Genomic DNA, 17,170 nt, shown 5'->3' with positions numbered 1-17,170 from the left:
GGACATCAAGTTGACCGCATGCTCACCAGCCCGGACCTGCTTTTCCTTGGCTTGGTGTAAGAGCCGCTTACTAAATGCAAGTACCTTACGCTATGTAATATGTGTATAGTAAGCCACTAAGTACTAGTAGTAGTGATGTGTAAACGAACAAGGCGATTACTTAGTACTGGTAGGCAAGCGCTCACTAGTATCACCAGTAATTCAGTTGTACTAATCTTTTTCGATTTCCTCTAACTCAATTACTCAAACCAAATCCCACCCATTAATTATTATGACTCTCACCAAAGAAAGAATTGCGAATACCCGAGTCATCCCTCTCCAAGAAGGATGCAACCAGCCGCTTTCCTCCACAGAATGACTGGGGCTTAAATCCACGTGGCAGTGGCGGTCCGGGTCGCGTATGGAGACGCAGCAACGGAGCTGAGGTGACCACCAACACCACCACCGAGACCGGCACCACCCAGGATGTGCTGACGCCGGATGTGGTTGTCGCCGGTTGAAGTAGCAGCAACAGCAGTGTTAGTACCGGTCCGCGTGGCAGTGGCAGCAGCAGAGCTGGGACGACCGCTAGCACCACCACCAATAATGTGACGGCGACCTCCGTTGGCGCCCGTCGACGTAGCTGTAGCGGAAGCAGTGATCGAGCTAAGCAGGCCTCCAATGTTCTGACGGCGACGGCCATTCGAGCTAGTGGACGTGGCGGTAGCGGAGGCCGTTAGCGAGCTAAGGAGGCCCCCAATATTCTGACGGCGACCGCCGTTTCCTCCGGTAGATGTAGCGGTAGCGGAAGCGGTCAGCGAGCTAAGGAGGCCCCCGATATTTTGACGGCGACCGCCATTCGCAGCCGTGGAAGTAGCGGTAGCGGAAGCGGTAAGGGAGCTGAGAAGACCCCCAATATTCTGACGGCGACCGCCGTTCGAGCCCGTAGAAGTAGCCGTAGCGGAAGCCGTGAGCGAGCTAAGAAGACCCCCGATATTTTGACGGCGACCGCCATTCGCAGCCGTGGAAGTAGCGGTAGCGGAAGCGGTAAGGGAGCTGAGAAGACCCCCAATATTCTGACGGCGACCGCCGTTCGAGCCCGTAGAAGTAGCCGTAGCGGAAGCCGTGAGCGAGCTAAGAAGACCCCCAATATTCTGACGGCGACCGCCGTTCGAGCCCGTAGAAGTAGCCGTAGCGGAAGCCGTGAGCGAGCTAAGAAGACCACCGATGTTTTGACGGCGACCGCCATTCGCAGCCGTGGAAGTAGCGGTAGCGGAAGCGGTAAGGGAGCTAAGAAGACCCCCAATATTCTGACGGCGACGACGACCACCGTTCGCGGCCGTGGTTGTCGTGGTCGTGGAAGCGGTAAAGGAGCTGAGCCGACCCCCATTATTTTGACGGCGACCGCCGTTCACTCCCGCTGAGATAGAATTATGATCGTGGGCTCCCGTAAAGGCACTAAGGCCACTTCCAGAAGTTCCAGTTGCGGTATGTCCAATCATACCCGAGGGAAGAGCGATCGCGATGCACTTGCAGGCCGTGCAAAGCGTCGTGCAAAGTATGGTGAGGCTGAGCTTCATGTCGTGTGGGATTCTGTTTGTTTTGAACGAGTGGCTTGCTTCGTGGGAGCAGTAAACGAGTGTGTTCTGGACGTCGTATGAAGTTGGTGATGAAGGAGAGACTGCGTGCGCCCGGTGTGGGGCAAGCCGGGACAACAGCATATACCAACTACCGGCGGCCGAAGCGCATCAGCGCCCGTCCCTTATTGGATTGTGGCACCTGCGGGCTACCCTCACCAACCTACCTGACACAGTACGCGTCTACTGTGCTCCATTATCCGGCACCTGACGTCAAGATGGAGCGTTGACAGCCACTCAGAGCGCAGGATTGCCAGATTCGCGTGACTATGCACATGACCCAAGTACCTAGGTACTGTGTAAGTGGAGGTCAATGACATGGCATGATGGCTTATATATAAGTTAATGTGTGGCCATCACCGCTCCTATCTTCTTCCCATCATCTGTCACCCATCCTCCACCACCGATCAAGTTCAAGTTCCCGAACTCACGTTATTTAACAACATCCGTCCTCACCTCATCATGAACCCCCTCGACCCCAACTTTCCTCCCCCCTGGGACCGTCGCCCCTTCGCCTACTCGGTCGGCCCTCCTACGACGCGTGCGACCAGCCACTTGGCTTCCCGACGCCGCTGGCAAGTTCAATCCAGGGACGGCGGCAGGGCCCGTCAAGGTTGTGATCGTTGTTGGTGGCTTTGTGGCCAAGATCAGGCTTGCTTTTGGCTTTGCCCTCAAGTTTGTGGTTGCTGTTGGCAGTGTTGTTGTTTAGACTCCGACTGTTCCAGACGTCCGGCTGTGATGTTTGGCATGATGCGTCGCCCCTCTTCGCCAGCCCGTCGCACCCGACCCCATCGCCTCGCAGCGGCACGGGCGAGGAGGAGATTGGCGGACGCTGCCGTGCACGCTGGCCCGCCCAACATGCCCGACGTCAACCAGACGACAACTGCCTTGGAGCGACTGTCGCTATCGGAGTCGGACGAAGTTCAACCCACGCGGCAGGCCGGGGACATGGTCTGGGAAATCTTCGGTGGCCTCGACACACTGTGGGAAACGCTAACCGTCGGCACTACGGCCCCACCCGACCCGCCGGAGGTCGACCAGATGATGGAGTTTATTATCCAACACCCAGAACTGGTCAGAGTAGGCGATTTGAACCACACTGGGGCCAAAGATCACATTCACCATTCAACGCAGTCATCAGTCCCAGTTACCAACAACCAGAACACCAGCAATTTCACGGTCTTGGCGAATGGTTTTTACAGTAGATTCAAGCTCCCTAGACTCTATACTACTTCTTGATGCTAACTCTTATATAGGAACTGGTTGGTAGCCGTAACAAAGATACGCTGCGCTGATTCTCCTTAGTACCGAAGCGAAGCACCTATAGAGTTAAAGGAGTATTAATCGGTCCATTCAGCTATACATAGCTCCCGGAGGCTCTCTTGGTTAGTCTCTATGCGAGCTTACTTTCATGGACTTTTTACATGAAAGCTAGCCAAAGTATAGGGGCGTGATCGAACAAGAAGAACGTGATTACCGCCCCGGAAAAAGCTTTGCCTTTACCATTTAGCAAAACCGAGATATAAAAATAATGAAAGCGGTATTACTAGGAAGCTATGCCAATTATCTAGCTCTGTATCAAGTATAAGGATCAATCTATATTATGGTAGTTGAGGGATTTGCGAGTGGAAATGGGGTGTTTTGCAATTTGCATGGGAAAGTAATCGTTGACCCCTCGCTAGTCAAATCGCCAACTCAGACGTCTTTTCACGGGCGTTGTGTGCAAAAAGTGGGTCGAATCCTGAGTTGGCTAGCGTAGACGTCATTACATACAATTATCTATGGTCTTACGTCCGCATACCCGTACGGACCACCTATACCGCCTGCGCCCACAAAAGACGTCTGATCTGAGATAAGATGAAGCGGCTGTCCATACAGGACACGCCGATAGCGCAGGACACGTCGACGGTGCGAGGCGGGGGGAACATGACGGAGATGGCAAGACTGGATGATGGAGCATTCGTTGCCAGATGACATCGAAGTTCAGCTCGCGCAGCAGGCCGGGTCCATGGGCATGACACTACGGCCCCGCACCTACCCATGTAGTCCCCGTCACGACATGTCAATGGTGCCCCCTGGCCATTCATTAAGGCGGTTCCGAACTTACAGTGCGAACAACAGAACAGCATTAGATCAGTGCATGGCGCACAGACGTATCACGAGCATCGGCGAGGACAGGTGACGCATGTAGATCTCTTCCAGAAATACTTAGCAGCCAAAACAGGAGCAAGCGTCCGACAAAAGTGTTATCCGTGGGACGGACCCCTGACCAACGAGAACACGCCACCCCACCCGCAAACCTACACAAAATACCACTAACATATCGAGGCTCAACGGGCCCTCGGCTTCACCCTGACCCAGAAGTCGATGGGCCGGATGTTGAACCAGCCATCCTGCTTCAGCTGATACTTGGGATCCGCCGCCTCAAAATCGACGTCGCGGATCAGTTTGGCCGTGACCAGCATCAGGAACTCCCACGCCCAGTGCTTGCCAATGCACTCGCGCTTGCCGTTGCCGAACCACTTCTTCACGCCCGCCGGCAGCCGCTCGAAGGCGTCGCCCATCATGCGCTCCGGCCGGAAGGCCAGCGGCTCCTCGAACACGGCCGGGTCGCGGTTGGCGCCGGCCAGCACGATGATCATGGCCTGGTCGTGCGCCACCTGGTACTTGCCGCCCGCCAGCAGCACCGGCGACTGGTCGCCCGGATTGGGGATCGGCTCGATGTTGAACCCCGGCGCGGCGCACGACAGCCGCAGCGTCTCGCGCACCACGCCCGTCACGTAGTGCAGCCGCGACAGGTGCTCCTGCCGGAAGGGCCCGTCTCCGACCACGGCGTCGATCTCGTCCCGTGCCCGCGCGAGCGCGTCCGGGTTCTGCAGCAGGAACAGGATCCCCGCCGCGATGGCGCACGGCGCGGTGCTGCTGCCGATCGGCATGGTCACGATCTCGTCGATGACCTGCGACTCGGACAGCGTCTTGCCCGTCTCCGGGTCCTGCGCGTTGAGCAGCGTCCAGAGCAGGTCGCGGCGGCCGTCATCGGAGGCGTGGTTCTCTCGGCGGTCCTTGACCAGCTCCGCGGCGAACGCGCGCATCGTGTTGGTCGCCTTCTTCAGCTTCCCGCCGTACACCAGCCAGTTGAGCAGCTTGGGCCGCGTCGGCCGCTTGATGGCTTCCGACGTCGAGTCCTCCATCGCCCGGATCATCGGGTGCTCCGGGCCCTCCAGGCAATTCAGCTTCTTGCCGAACAAGGTCAGCGTGGTGGCCTCGAGGTTGAGGCGGTTGAGGTCGTCGAGCGGGCGGATGCGGTTGCTGGAGGCGCCGAGCCCGCGCCATTTCGCCACCAGCTCGTCGACGCACAGGAGTGTCTCGTCGAAGTGGCTGGCGATGGCTTCGGACGTGAGCTGCGGCGCGATGATGCGATGGGCCACGCCCCAGCTCTCCTCGTGGTCGAAGGCCGTGAACAGCGAATCGTGGACGGCGTGGCGGATCTCCACGACCGGACCGCCGACGTATTTGCGGAAACGCTTCTCGTCGCACAGCTCTTCGGCCAGTGCGGCGCTGGCCACGAACACGATTTTGTGTCCCAGCACCTTGATCTGGAAGATTTCGCCATACTTCTCGGCCAGCGTTTTGAGCGACCACCATGTGTTGCTGGGGTCCACGTCGAAAACATTGCCCAGCAATGGGATGCCCGGGGGCTGGGGAATTGGCGTTGACTGTGTGGACATGGCGGTGGTCGACGTGAGGAAATCGGCCACATTCTGCCCATTGTGATTTTGCGCGGAGGGGCGCCTCGTCTTATTTAATTAGTATTTCCGGAGTAATGAAAAAAAGCAGTGGCTGGATCGCAAGTTGGCACCAGACGGAACCCTTTGATCGTCAAGTAGCCATCCCGGAATGGCCAGAGCTAGTGGCAGCTGCCATCGCACCTCCAATGATTGATGCAGTCGCGGGCAGGAAGCTGGCGCGGGAGCTGAAACATGCATTTGCGCTTTGCCTTTCGCGTCACGAATATGGCGGCCCGCCCACGGCTGATCGACGTTGAAGGGCCAATGGGGTGGACGGGAGAGTGGGCTCTGCTAATCCTTGCCCAATCCGCCGAGGCCAAGCTCAAAAGCTGAGGTCTTGGCCTTGACCAAGATGTCCTGAACAGCTTGACCCTGAGCCTGAAGCTGGCACGTGGGGGGGCCACCCAGCCCTAACCCGGAGGCCCGCCCCTACTTTTCACTTTTCCCGATCGAACAGAGACGCAAGAATCAAGAGTGACCATGATAAATAATCGCGAGATCATAATAAATCTTCCTACACGTATACGAGTACGGTAGTACCTTACACCGGCCAAGCCTGGTACTGGTGCTGCACCCCGTCCTTGCCATTCCACTCGAGCCTTGTTGAGCCGGCGCGCGACCCGGAGCGCAGACCCGATTCGTCCTTGCCGCCGCCCTGTAACTGCAACAATTCAGGCAAACCCATCGCAGCCCCACGATGCATCCCGAGATGGGGGAAGGTGTCGTCCGACTCGCCGCTGCTGAGGTTCGCAAAGCGGTGCTCCGTTGTCACGTGCACTTCCTTGGTCACGAAGATGTCGCCCAGGAGCTGCGATGCCGAGGCCAGCATGGGGCCCCAAAACACCGGAACGCTCGCGCAGATGCAGGCCGATGCCGTCTCGAGCCCCGCCATGACAATCACGATGGCGCCGTACCAGGTCGGGTCGAATGTCGGGTGGGTTCCCGCCTGGTGGTGAACCGTCTCTGCCAATCGCCAGACCGAGAAGATGTTGAGGCTGACGAGCGGGAATTAGTTAGCATTGCCTTTCTTTTGATCTTTCTTTTTTCTCTTATTTTCTTCTTTTTCTCTCTTCCCCCCACTCTGTGTTGGGTAAAAGTTCAAACACCCATTACGTTCCCATGCGACTCACATTGTGCCCATGATAATGATACCGACCAGGCCCATTATCGTTCTGCCGTGCGCTCCCGGCTCAAAATAGAGCGGGATGGGCAGCCCCATAACGACCAGATCGAGCACCAGGTTCACCGCAGCGTGGCTCTCGTACGTGGCCACGAAGGCCTTGACATACTGAGAGCCGTAGCCGTAGCACCGCAGCTGCGAGATATCCTTGGAGGGGTCAAAGTGTTCCCAGTAATCCGAGGTCGGCACACACGGCACCCACGCGATGACGGAGTAAGCTACTCCCCAGAGCGCGACAAAGACAACGAGCCCGCGGCAAATGTTGTAGAGCAAGCTCCCCGGTCGGTACAGCCGCATGTACTGGAGCAGGAGCGAGATCTTGATGAGCGCCGTGGACATTGCGTAAGCTGCGTTGAACACGTAGAAGCTCTTGTGAAGGTTGGGTTGTCAGCGACCCGTCTTTTCCTCCAAAGGCGGGGGGGCGGGGGGTGAGGGTGACAAACATGCAAAAAGGCGGCAGCTTGATCGCGGTCGGAGAGGACCTGCAGGAAGTGCTGTCCCAGCCCATGCTCAATGGCTTGGTAGGTTGACGCAAAGTCAGCAATCGCCTCGAGAGAAACGCAGGACGCCCGAGGCCGAGTACAAGCAGATATACCGGCCACCTACAGACGCATATGCTGACCAAGCAGACAGACATGGTCAACTGTCAACTGTCAGTTTGGACATCCCGATTCCAGTGGCTGGATCGGGGGAGCGGAAACAGACCAGAGACAAGACCACGAACAGGTCATCCCACCCTGGAGAGCGTATCAAGCGCACTCTCACGAACAATCTGACCGCCACGCAGATCCACGCAAGCACCTGACAGCCGCGCGGTCCCAATGCAGTTAGTCATGATGGGCTGCTCTTTTAGTACTAGGAGTTGGGTTCTCTACCGCGAAGGTGATGCACAAGCCCAATATGGTCTCGCGCTTGTTGACCCGGGGCGTCGCCTCGCCGAGGTTGTCAACCGCTCCGAGGCGCCCTATGAGGGTATTGTCGCCTGGTAGGGAGCCCATGGCTAGAATGCTTGCCGGCTTGACCGGCCAGGCTGTTCTTTCGATCCGAAACCACGGGAAATGGTGCTGGTACTAGGATGGAAGAAGAAGACTGGGAATCTAAAAGCTTGATGCATGGAATATAAGGTATGTACAAGTACGTGCATGTACTACCTATGTATGTACAGGAGCACTAATATATGCCTGCACCAGTTTTTATTATCGCAACAGAAGAAATAATCGTCAGGGAACCGAAAACGGATCGAGATCGGGAAGGGCGGATACCCGACTGTCTTTATCTTCCAGAGAACTCACCGATGCCACCGTCCGAGACTGTGACTGGATGCGGCGTGGGCGGCGTGCACTTACATGACCTAAGACTAGAAGAGACGGGTTGCGTTGCGATACACGGCACGTTTAGGTTTGATTGCGGCACGGCAGGCAATAGGTCTTCGGGCATATTGTGATTCATGTCTCACCGTAACATACTAATGCCGCGTTACGGCGCGGTGTACATCTGCTTGGTGCAGGATCTGGCGACCCTCGCCAAGTTGTCGCCTGTATTGGAACTATTACTACCAGTACCTTTCGCGCCGCCAACTCTTCTGCTTTGCGGTTATCACCGAGCATTACAGGGGCAACTCCATTACGTCCGATGTGTTTCTACACAGAATGGACGCAACGTTCAATGGACTGAAGCGGACCGCGGGAAGCATCCAATGACAGCGACTACTGGTAGCCGAATCATGGCAATTTATTCGTATTGGACATCTCTTCGATTGTTTCGATAAAGTCTATCTCTATCTAAGCAGTACTGCCTTACATACTAGAACTCACTACATTGACATTTCCCAGGTTACCATCAGAGTACCTAACTCTGCATTCCATCATACACTCTATCCCCAACGCCCAACCTTTTCCCCCTTTTCTCCTGAGTGGTAGCACCAGCACGCACTTATTAGGTTCAAGTTATCTTACAAACTCATGTCCAACTCCAACAAGCGTCACGTACTGAGTCATTACTAATGCAAACACCTCGCAAACAAAGCATCGACCCACGTCGCCGCCGCGTCATCGCCGTCCTCCTTCTTGACCTCGACCTTGGACATGCCCAGTCCCAGAAGCGGCGAGACCTCGCGCAGCTCAATGGCGCGATCAAACTGGGGCACCATCTGGTTGCCCGCGTCCGCCACATCCTGCATCAACAGCACGCCGCGTTGTTTGGACGCGGCAGAGTACGGCTGGTGCGCCGGGGGCGGCGCCTGCACCGCCACCAACTCCGGAGCGGAGATGTTGTTGTTGTTGTTATTGTTATTGTCCTCATTGTTACTAGTATTGTTGCTGTCGGTGGGAATCATAGGAATATTCCCCGTCTCTTGGACGTCGACGGTCACTTCCTGCGAGATCATGATGCCGCCGAAGGAGGACATCTTGACCGGCCGGGGCCTATCCGCAGTAAATTCGGCTGATTTGCTCGGGCCCTTGGTGTGCTCTGTCTCGCGGTGGCCGTGGGCGCTGTACAGCGGGAGTGAGGCGAGGCTTGAATTAGAGGGCGTTAGGGCCATGTGCTCCCGGCTCGGCGATACCAGCTTTGCGGGGGCAGTGCGGTGTTGGTTCGGCGGGCGGCTTCGGGATGCCAGTCGGCCGGAGCGTAGGAAGTGTAGTGGACTGGGCATCGAGAGGGGTTTGCCTGCTTGGTTAGTACTAGATGATGGACCTGTGCTGTCGTAGACTGCCGAGTCCAGGATGGGTGACATGTTGCGGTGTACTATTCGCGCGAAGGCGGCACTGTGGGGTGAGTTCTTGTAGACGAGCTGCTGCGTCTTGAGGAAGGAGAGCGGGATAAATTCATACGCCGGAGTATTGCTCGTATGGACGCGGAGGTGGATGGGTATGATGATGGTGAAGGCAATGAGGGCGCAGGTTGATGGCCGGGTAGTGTTATTTGGTGGAGTGCAAGGCAGCTGGGAAAACCCCGCCAACTTAGCGCCGTCGAAGATGGGATTCTGGATCGATTCCCGGAGCTTCCGGATCGCGTCCCGGAAGAGCCCAGCAAAATTTGCATCGCGTGGAGACACCGCATGAACATCGTGCTCGAGTTGCTGGATAAGAGCGCCGAGCGTCATCCCATCCAGTCTTTGGAGGAATTCGGCATGCGAGGGCTCGAGACGGTCCAAAGGCAGCTCCACGCTGGGGAGGAGATTCCGGGCCTGGCTCCGAACCAACACGTCAAATCCTGTCTGGTGCACCTTGGTCCTAACCGCGAACAGCCCAACGTGGACGCCGGGATCCAACATAGTCCCCCGTGCGTACCCTTCCATATGATGCAGCTTCTCTCCAAACTTGGCGGTCCGGATCCGCATCTTGGAGCGGATCAGGGGGGCGACCTGGTCGCGGTCGGCAAAGCAGTAACCGGAGGCGGCGAGCTGATCCGCGTGGGTGCTGTCCACCCTGCGGACCAGGAACATGAGGTGACCGTGATTACTAGTACTAGTATTCCCGTCGTGGTTGTTCGGAGCAGAGCCCTTCTCCGCCAAGTCGTCGGCGTCTTGTACCACAGAGTCGCGCGAGCGCGATGATGCTGACGCGTTGCTGATGGAGCCCGCGGTAGGGTGGCCGCCAGTGGAAAGAATCTCGTCCCACAGTATGCCAGCCTCGAGGAGACCCTCGTTCGTCTGCTGGGCCAGGGCCGAGGCGGCGAGACAGAAAAGCTCGCAAAAGATAGTGTCATAATTGTCGATAATGAGCCCTTCCTTGTTCACTAACTCGATGCCCGTCCTCACATTGCGTCCATGGTGCGGGAGGCTGGCCAGGTGATGGTTCATCTTGTCGAGAAGAGGACTTAGGCTGGGCCAGCTCCGGGATGCCTGAAATAGCCACTGGAACAATGGGTGGGCAGTGGAGAAGACTTCATTTTGGTTCTGGATCCAACTTGTCAGCCCTACTTACTAGTCACACTGCGTACATTATTGAGTGTGGCTCAATGAGCCGTGGAAAGTTGTTAGGGGTTATAAGCAGATCCCTTACCTTCTGCAAAAAGGTACTCGTGACCACTTCGCTCGGCAGGAAGCCATCCGGCGTCACCATAATCCTCCCATGCTCGTCAAAGACGGCGGACGCTAGTGTGATGGTCCGCGCCCTATCCGCGTAGCCCTTCCGCACTCGCGCCGAATAGATGGCGAGGCCGGCCATGACCAGACAGGCAGAGAGAGACTAGAGAATTCGGTCAGCGGAGGGCGAACAGGGGTGAAGAGGGCGGGTTGCAAGGGTGGCGCTCACGAGACAGGCTGTAACGATAACGGTTTTGTTTCGGGAATTGAAGTCGTTGTTCGAGGTGAGATGTATCAGAGTCCAGCTGGTGCCCATGACGGCACACCAGTGCATCCCCGAAACGGCACCGGCCAGCACCACGGCGCATCCGCTTCGCTTCCACCACGAATTTGCCCAGGCGCTCCGGAAGACAAAGAAGAGGGCGAGGGCAGCAGTGCTAGCAACGACGGAGATGATGACGGACCCCACAACGGAAGAAGTGCGGTAGTCGCAGTGGTAGTTGCTGACAGAGGCGTTGCCGAGGTAGTGCATGCCGCAAATAGCACCTCCGGAGAGCGCTCCAGAGGCGCAGACACGCCACCAACTGACCCGGCCGTCATTGCCGCTGGCGCCTGTCACCACGAAGAAGGCGACCAGCAAGACGAAGATCGGGAGGAAAAAAGACGCGACCGTGACCCGAGGTGAGTAGACGACATGAAGCTCCGGTTCGCCTTCTAACAGAGTCGTGGCGCGGTTTCCGATGTAGTGCTGCAATCAGGAGGGAGGCTTGGTCAGCAGTGGGTGCCGTCTGTGTGGATTGCAATGAGGATAAAATATACCATGCTCCAGATGGCCACACCTCCCATTGAGATGGCAGCGCCCAGGAGAAGGAGGCTGAAGGGAAGAAAGACATAGTATCAGCTGGGCCGTCTTTGCAACAACATTGCCGTACAACAACAACAACAACAACAACAACAACAACAAAAAAATGGGGGGTGGGTGGCTGGGCGGGATGGTGCTCACTTGTTGTAGTAGCCTCTCCTTGAAGTACGACGGTGGATCAGCTCGAGCGTCGCAGCTGCTCCGACCAGACTGACGGCGTAACTGAGCACTAGAAGGCCCGGGTCGATGGTGAAGGGCACGACCCGGCCCAAGTACTGGACCGAGTCCCTTCCATTATGGGCCGTCTCCATGCTTATGCGGCTCCCACGGGGGTGCAAACGTGCTTTACAGAGGTTAATAAGCGCACCTCGTTAGCGGTTGAGACACAGGAGACTGTGCTGCTCATATCTGCTCTCTGCCCACGGCGTCTGCATCAATCGACGATCGAGACTGGAGGGCACACAGAGGACGGCAGCCAAAGATGAAGTTGATGAGGGGAGATCCCACACAGGAGGAGCAAGGCCGAGGCAGACATCCGACGATAAAGTACCTTCTCCATACACTACTCTGCCGTAATGTCTTCCTCCCCTCGGCTACCAAGCAACTGCCCCGACCCACACGCAGGAGTGCCCCGGCCGCTGCACATTGCTGTGTGCGCATAGGCAAGGGATAGCTGGTTAGACCTGCTCTCAGCTGAAAATTCCCCAGCCAAATCATGCATAGGCTCTTATCCGTACATCAAAGTGTTGGCCCATCCTTCGTGCAGCAAGGGAGAGAGCGGCATAACGAGGCAATTTACCAGACACATTGTCGCCGGCTACTTGGACTCCTTGGGGTTAGTTTGCGCCAATCGTCGGCAGCCGATGGTCGATGACTCGCATCTTTTGCAAATCGCGCAGGCCTCTGCACATCCTGGAGTCTTGGAGTCCTGGACCAACCAGCACATCAGCGCGGCTGCACTTTCCCAAGGAGGTTAGTAATCCAGATGTGGAGCAGCTGAAAATGGGGTCCGGTCGATTTTGCTCCATGCGAACCCACTTTACTTCGATACGCGATCTGGAGCATGTCGCAAATCAGAGATGCCAGGTTCTTTATTACTCAAGTGTATTCCATGTTGCCGGCAGCCGCTTCCATGGGTTTTCCATCTCATGGTGGTCCGCATTCCAGGAACCGAATTTCAAAAATTTTCCTTCTCTCCTGCCCGCTCCTGCCCGCCAAGATGAGCACCCATTTCTGTCCCGGTCTGTCCCACGTGGTCGTGGAACCTTAGGGCTGACGACAATCCGGAATCACCTGACTGGCTGCCCATCAGTGCATTACTGTCACAGTGGTACCTGCAATCAGGCGCAACACCTCGAGTTCCCAGAAGCGTGGCAGGAAAGTAGGGCAATTGTAGTATTTGCCGTATGTGATAAGTCATGGAAAACTTCTCCCTACCTTGAATCACCATCGCTCTCGCTCATCGGCAGCATGCTACCTTATCTTGCTGAACTGTGCAAGTCTCGACTGTGACACTGTGTTGCAGCATGGGCCCAAGGCCATGATGGCATTGGATGCTAGGACTATTTCAGTCTAGTCTCGATCGGGTGCCTTTGCGTTCAGATCCAAGTTCCACTCACACACAAGTGACACAACCTTGCTGAGAGATTGCTTCTGCAGCAAAAGTCTACTATTATTATTGTATGGTGTGAATCCCTAGGGTCGGAACGCCTAGCCTCCAGTAGTGCTCTCGAGAGTCTTACGTGCACTTTATTGTACATACCTCGCAAACTCGAGCCCTCGATGCGACTCTCGATGCGATCACAGGGCGGAGACATCTCGCTATCAATGATGCGTCCAAGCTCTAAAAAATATGAAGTGAGCCGAAGGATGGTCTAATTTGCCACTCCGAAGGAACGACGATTGCATTGGCCTCTCGGCCTTCGGAGCCGAGCTACCGGCACCTAGTGTACACGCACCTCCGGCAAGAAGGGCCATCCCTGTATGCATCCGACGCCTGCTGGGGCACTTTAGCCATGCCTGGTCAATGTTGCGATCCCTTGAAGCAGAAGCCGGCTCACGACTCCCGTGCTGGGAACCTTAGGCCAAAAGGAAAGTGAGCTTATTACCTATATGATATGGTATGGCCTGCGCAACAGTGACTTGGCTGCCTGTCTTGACTCTCGAGGTATCTCTGCAACCAGCCAAAACCGACACACCTAAACAAGATCTGGGGGGATTGAGTTGTCTGATACCCAGCAGCGAATCAATGATGCGATCATCAGTCAAAGAAACATACCTACCTACGTACCTACTTAGTTTCCGGGCGGTCTATGATCCTATGCATTATTGCTACCTTATAGTTATCTGGAGCATGGGGCCATAAATGTTTATTGCAGCCCGTGACGATTCCAAAGGCTCTATACCAATACTGCCGTTTGTAGGACTAATAGCGCAACTGATGAACCAGAATCTTTCTTTACCTTACCTCCTCTTTGTAATATTGTCGTTCTTCGGTTCCAAGATCACCACTTTTCCATGGTTCCAAATCGTGGTGTTTTGCCTGCAGTGCCTATGGTTAGCCTTACGGATTACAGTGCTAAAGTAGCTGATGTCGGCCGCCTCGTGGACATTGCTGTCGCCCTCGTCGCGTGTCAACTCGCCGTACAGGTCCGAAACGTCCCTAAGAATTTGTCTGTAGCACGCCTCTGGCGTAATGGATCAAGCCGGCGGCTTGCCAGGGGGCCGGGTGGGAGCCGTGTCCGGGCGATTCAGCGCAGTGGGCACCTCGTTAGTTATACATTAGAACACCCAACTCCTTACCTTAGTACTATATGAATCTAGTTTACAGGATTTAAAACACATGCCTGCCACAACGGTCATGCACCAGGAGAAGTGCGTAGGCCACCCGCACATTGTGTACGCCAGGGTTGCATGACAGTGTGGTCTGGGAGAGCTCGGTGTGCTGATGGATTCATCCGGCGAGCTGGTCGATGGTCTCGCAGAGTGCCGTCTCGTCTTTGGCCGTCATCACGAATAGCCGTAGCAGGCAGTACTAGCTTGCGTTGTCGGCCATTTTGAGCCCGCGCGCCATGAAGTCGACGTTGGGCAGGACCAAATGATCTTGATCATGAGAGCGTGTTGAAAAGGAAGGGCGCGTAAGCTGTCTGTAGATGAAGCGAGTCACTACTGGTAGAGAAGCGGGCGCAAGGTTTCTTTTCGCTAGGTGAGGAGAGACAATCAGTGAAAGTGTGGGAAGCCAAGCAAGGCTGCAGCGGGAAATTCTATCTGGGCGGAGGCTGATCGCCCTGCCCTCACCGTCAGCCCTGCCCTCCCTATCAGCCCTACCCTGCCCACCAGCCTTAGTGGCAAAGATACTTGCATGCACAGTGTCCCTCCCTGCGCTCCCATTTCGAGACACGCGCCGCTTAGACGGACATCATGCGATGTTACGTGATGTTACGAGACACGGAGTGATCCACGCTCGACCGCAAGCCTGTTGGTAGGGTATATATTCTCCGTGCTGACCTGCCCACCCCGTGTCTCCTCTTCCCAACCTTTCACTCACTCTTTCAAACTTCGAATGCCCAACATAACACGAGCCCCCTCCCGGATGAGAGAAATTGAAAATTCCTTTGGCATACCACCCCTTTTCTGCTTCGTTGAACACCAACGCGGGCGACATCTCGGAAACTGTCCAGTGTCTCCGTCACATGCCGCGGGGCCTGAGTGCCGAGGACCAAGCTCGCGCCCTCCAAGGCATCAGCCCACCAAGAGCCCGGCTATGCCGCCGTCTTGATCCAGTCCGTCAACCATGTCGTTCAAACGGTCGACGAGGATCCCGAAATCGACGTCATCCTTGGCTACTCTGAGGTGCCATGACGGCGGCCAGCTACCTCGTCGACGAAGAGAGACGGGAGGAAATCGGGCTTCGCCGACGCCGTATCAGTCGAAGTTGGCCACATTCATCGCCGGCTCCCCTCCGCTGCGCACCTGTCGCGACCGAGTCATATGCTTGCTCGCAGACGAGATGATAGATGGCCTGGACCCTCGAGGTTCCCGCCCTGCGCCCCCGCAATTTGTCGGATGACATCGAAGTTCAACCCATGCGGCAGGCCGGGTCCATGGCCTGGGAAGTCCTCGGTGCCGCCGACACTATATGGGAAACTCTAACTGCTGTCGACACCACGGGCCCGTCCAGCTCGCCGGAGGTCGACAAATGGAGTACGTGTACCTTTGGCGATGCCGACCTACTTCCATGAGGTCACCGGCCGTTAGGTCCGTCGCAGGAGTTCTCACTTGGCCAGCCAGCCCCGTCGTTGCGGATAGCGGACGTTTCGGGAATCCCGTCGGAGCAGCCGACATCTCCCGGAACTCCAGTGCCTCATCATGGACCCCCCCGACAACAACCTTAACCCCCTGGACCGCCGCTCCCTCGCCTACTGGATCAGTCCTCCTACGACGCGTGCGACCAGCCATTTGGATACTCGACGCCATCCGGGGAGGCAAGGCTAAAATGCTGGATATTGAATCCAGTAGTCCAAGACGGCTTCCTGAACAGGTGCCGTCGCGCTCGCCAACGCCCGCGAGGAGTGCGTCCACGAGCGGTTGCCCGGCGGGCCCAAAGAAAATTCTACGTCAGGGCCCGTTGTCTAGACTCCAAACGCCGAACGCACCCACGTGGGAGGGAGGGTGGTCTGGGGGCGTTCGGCGTTTGGTGTCTGGAGTTTGGCGTTTAGGGTTTGGATTTCGGCGTCTGGCATCTGGCGTTTGGAGTTTGGAATTCGGCGTTTGGAGTTGACGTCTGGAGTTTGGAGTTTGGTGTCTGGAATTCATGTGCTGTAGTCAGGACAGCCGAATCCTGATTGCTCCCCCTGCGCGACTCACGTCACCCACCGGGCCTGGCCGGTCAGGCCCATCGACCGGCGAGGCTGGGTACCGGCCCCTTCACTGATCGAGTCGCCGGGTCTTCATAAATACACCGCACCCTCACCCGCTTGCTCATTTCCAACTTTCTTTTTTTAATTTCCCTCCTGCATCCCGGGTTCCAAGTCTTACTTCGGTAACGTAGCGTATACACACGTGCAACCGACGTGCCCCATGCGCCGCCGATTAGAAGGTCCTAACAGATCTCCATCATAATTTTCCTCCCAGCTCCCTTAGTCTAGACCTCCCTCCTTAACAGTTTCCCTCTATAGGCCTTATATAACCACAATAGTAGCAGGTTATATAACTCAAGCGGCTATACTATCCCGAGAAGTCTACTAAGTCTTCCCCCCCCCCATTCCGAACACCCCACATTCCGAACACTTTGTAAGCCCACACCGCTTTTTCGACCCCCTCAGTTCAACTTACCACAACTCAGTCCATTCTAAGTTAAATCACTTCATTTTTTGGGCAATAGTATCGTCAGTTTACGATGGTTTACGGATGTCCCTACCAAAAGTTCCACCACACCGCCTTCAAAATTCTGCCCGGCAGAAATACCTGATTAGGCCCAGCGGCCTGCAAGCCAAGCCGATACCCCGCACATGTCAGGCTCCCCTTCCTACCTTGTTTCTTCCATCTGTTCGGCTTACCTACTTACCTACTATATACATCCTTACAAGCATGCCGCAACACGACATTGCTACGCGTGCCTCAGCACTTCTTTTGCGGCTTGTTCTAGAGCTTGATAACAAGACTATTGAAGCCCTCACTGGCTTGAAACCCCGTACC

The 17,170-nt window shown here is 56.1% G+C and overlaps 5 protein-coding genes across 5 annotated transcripts; 1 reads left to right on the top strand and 4 right to left on the bottom strand.

The window, feature by feature from the left end:
- Positions 1 to 213: 213 nt before the first annotated feature.
- On the bottom strand, positions 214 to 1,665 carry B0T15DRAFT_504155 (uncharacterized protein). Its single transcript, XM_062867489.1, has 2 exons — positions 1,484 to 1,665; positions 214 to 1,399 (listed from the first exon to the last, which is right to left on the bottom strand). Exons 1-2 carry the CDS (start codon positions 1,557 to 1,559, stop codon positions 366 to 368), a joined length of 1,110 nt encoding a protein of 369 aa, XP_062718631.1. The 5' UTR covers positions 1,560 to 1,665; the 3' UTR covers positions 214 to 365.
- A 1,950-nt stretch (positions 1,666 to 3,615) lies between these two features.
- On the bottom strand, positions 3,616 to 5,568 carry B0T15DRAFT_538401 (cytochrome P450). The gene has a single exon (XM_062869682.1). It carries the CDS (start codon positions 5,342 to 5,344, stop codon positions 3,947 to 3,949), a length of 1,398 nt encoding a protein of 465 aa, XP_062718630.1. The 5' UTR covers positions 5,345 to 5,568; the 3' UTR covers positions 3,616 to 3,946.
- Positions 5,569 to 5,873: 305 nt separating this feature from the next.
- B0T15DRAFT_257830 (uncharacterized protein) lies at positions 5,874 to 7,671 on the bottom strand. The gene is made up of 6 exons (XM_062863272.1): positions 7,460 to 7,671; positions 7,290 to 7,385; positions 7,191 to 7,227; positions 7,028 to 7,101; positions 6,535 to 6,953; positions 5,874 to 6,399 (listed from the first exon to the last, which is right to left on the bottom strand). Exons 1-6 carry the CDS (start codon positions 7,580 to 7,582, stop codon positions 5,946 to 5,948), a joined length of 1,203 nt encoding a protein of 400 aa, XP_062718629.1. The 5' UTR covers positions 7,583 to 7,671; the 3' UTR covers positions 5,874 to 5,945.
- A 620-nt stretch (positions 7,672 to 8,291) lies between these two features.
- On the bottom strand, positions 8,292 to 11,909 carry B0T15DRAFT_257838 (uncharacterized protein). Its single transcript, XM_062863273.1, has 5 exons — positions 11,615 to 11,909; positions 11,431 to 11,485; positions 10,841 to 11,359; positions 10,589 to 10,774; positions 8,292 to 10,482 (listed from the first exon to the last, which is right to left on the bottom strand). The coding sequence occupies exons 1-5, from the start codon at positions 11,782 to 11,784 to the stop codon at positions 8,584 to 8,586; spliced, it is 2,829 nt and encodes a 942-aa protein (XP_062718628.1). The 5' UTR covers positions 11,785 to 11,909; the 3' UTR covers positions 8,292 to 8,583.
- Positions 11,910 to 15,374: 3,465 nt separating this feature from the next.
- On the top strand, positions 15,375 to 16,647 carry B0T15DRAFT_257787 (uncharacterized protein). Its single transcript, XM_062863271.1, has one exon. The coding sequence runs from the start codon at positions 15,612 to 15,614 to the stop codon at positions 16,251 to 16,253; it is 642 nt and encodes a 213-aa protein (XP_062718627.1). The 5' UTR covers positions 15,375 to 15,611; the 3' UTR covers positions 16,254 to 16,647.
- Positions 16,648 to 17,170: the final 523 nt, after the last annotated feature.

This window comes from Chaetomium strumarium (assembly GCF_033439665.1).
Source record: "Chaetomium strumarium strain CBS 333.67 chromosome Unknown B0T15scaffold_6, whole genome shotgun sequence".
Lineage (NCBI taxonomy): Eukaryota > Fungi > Ascomycota > Sordariomycetes > Sordariales > Chaetomiaceae > Chaetomium > Chaetomium strumarium.
The sequence above is the reverse complement of the archived record's forward strand: the minus strand, read 5'-3'. Positions and strand labels throughout refer to the sequence as shown.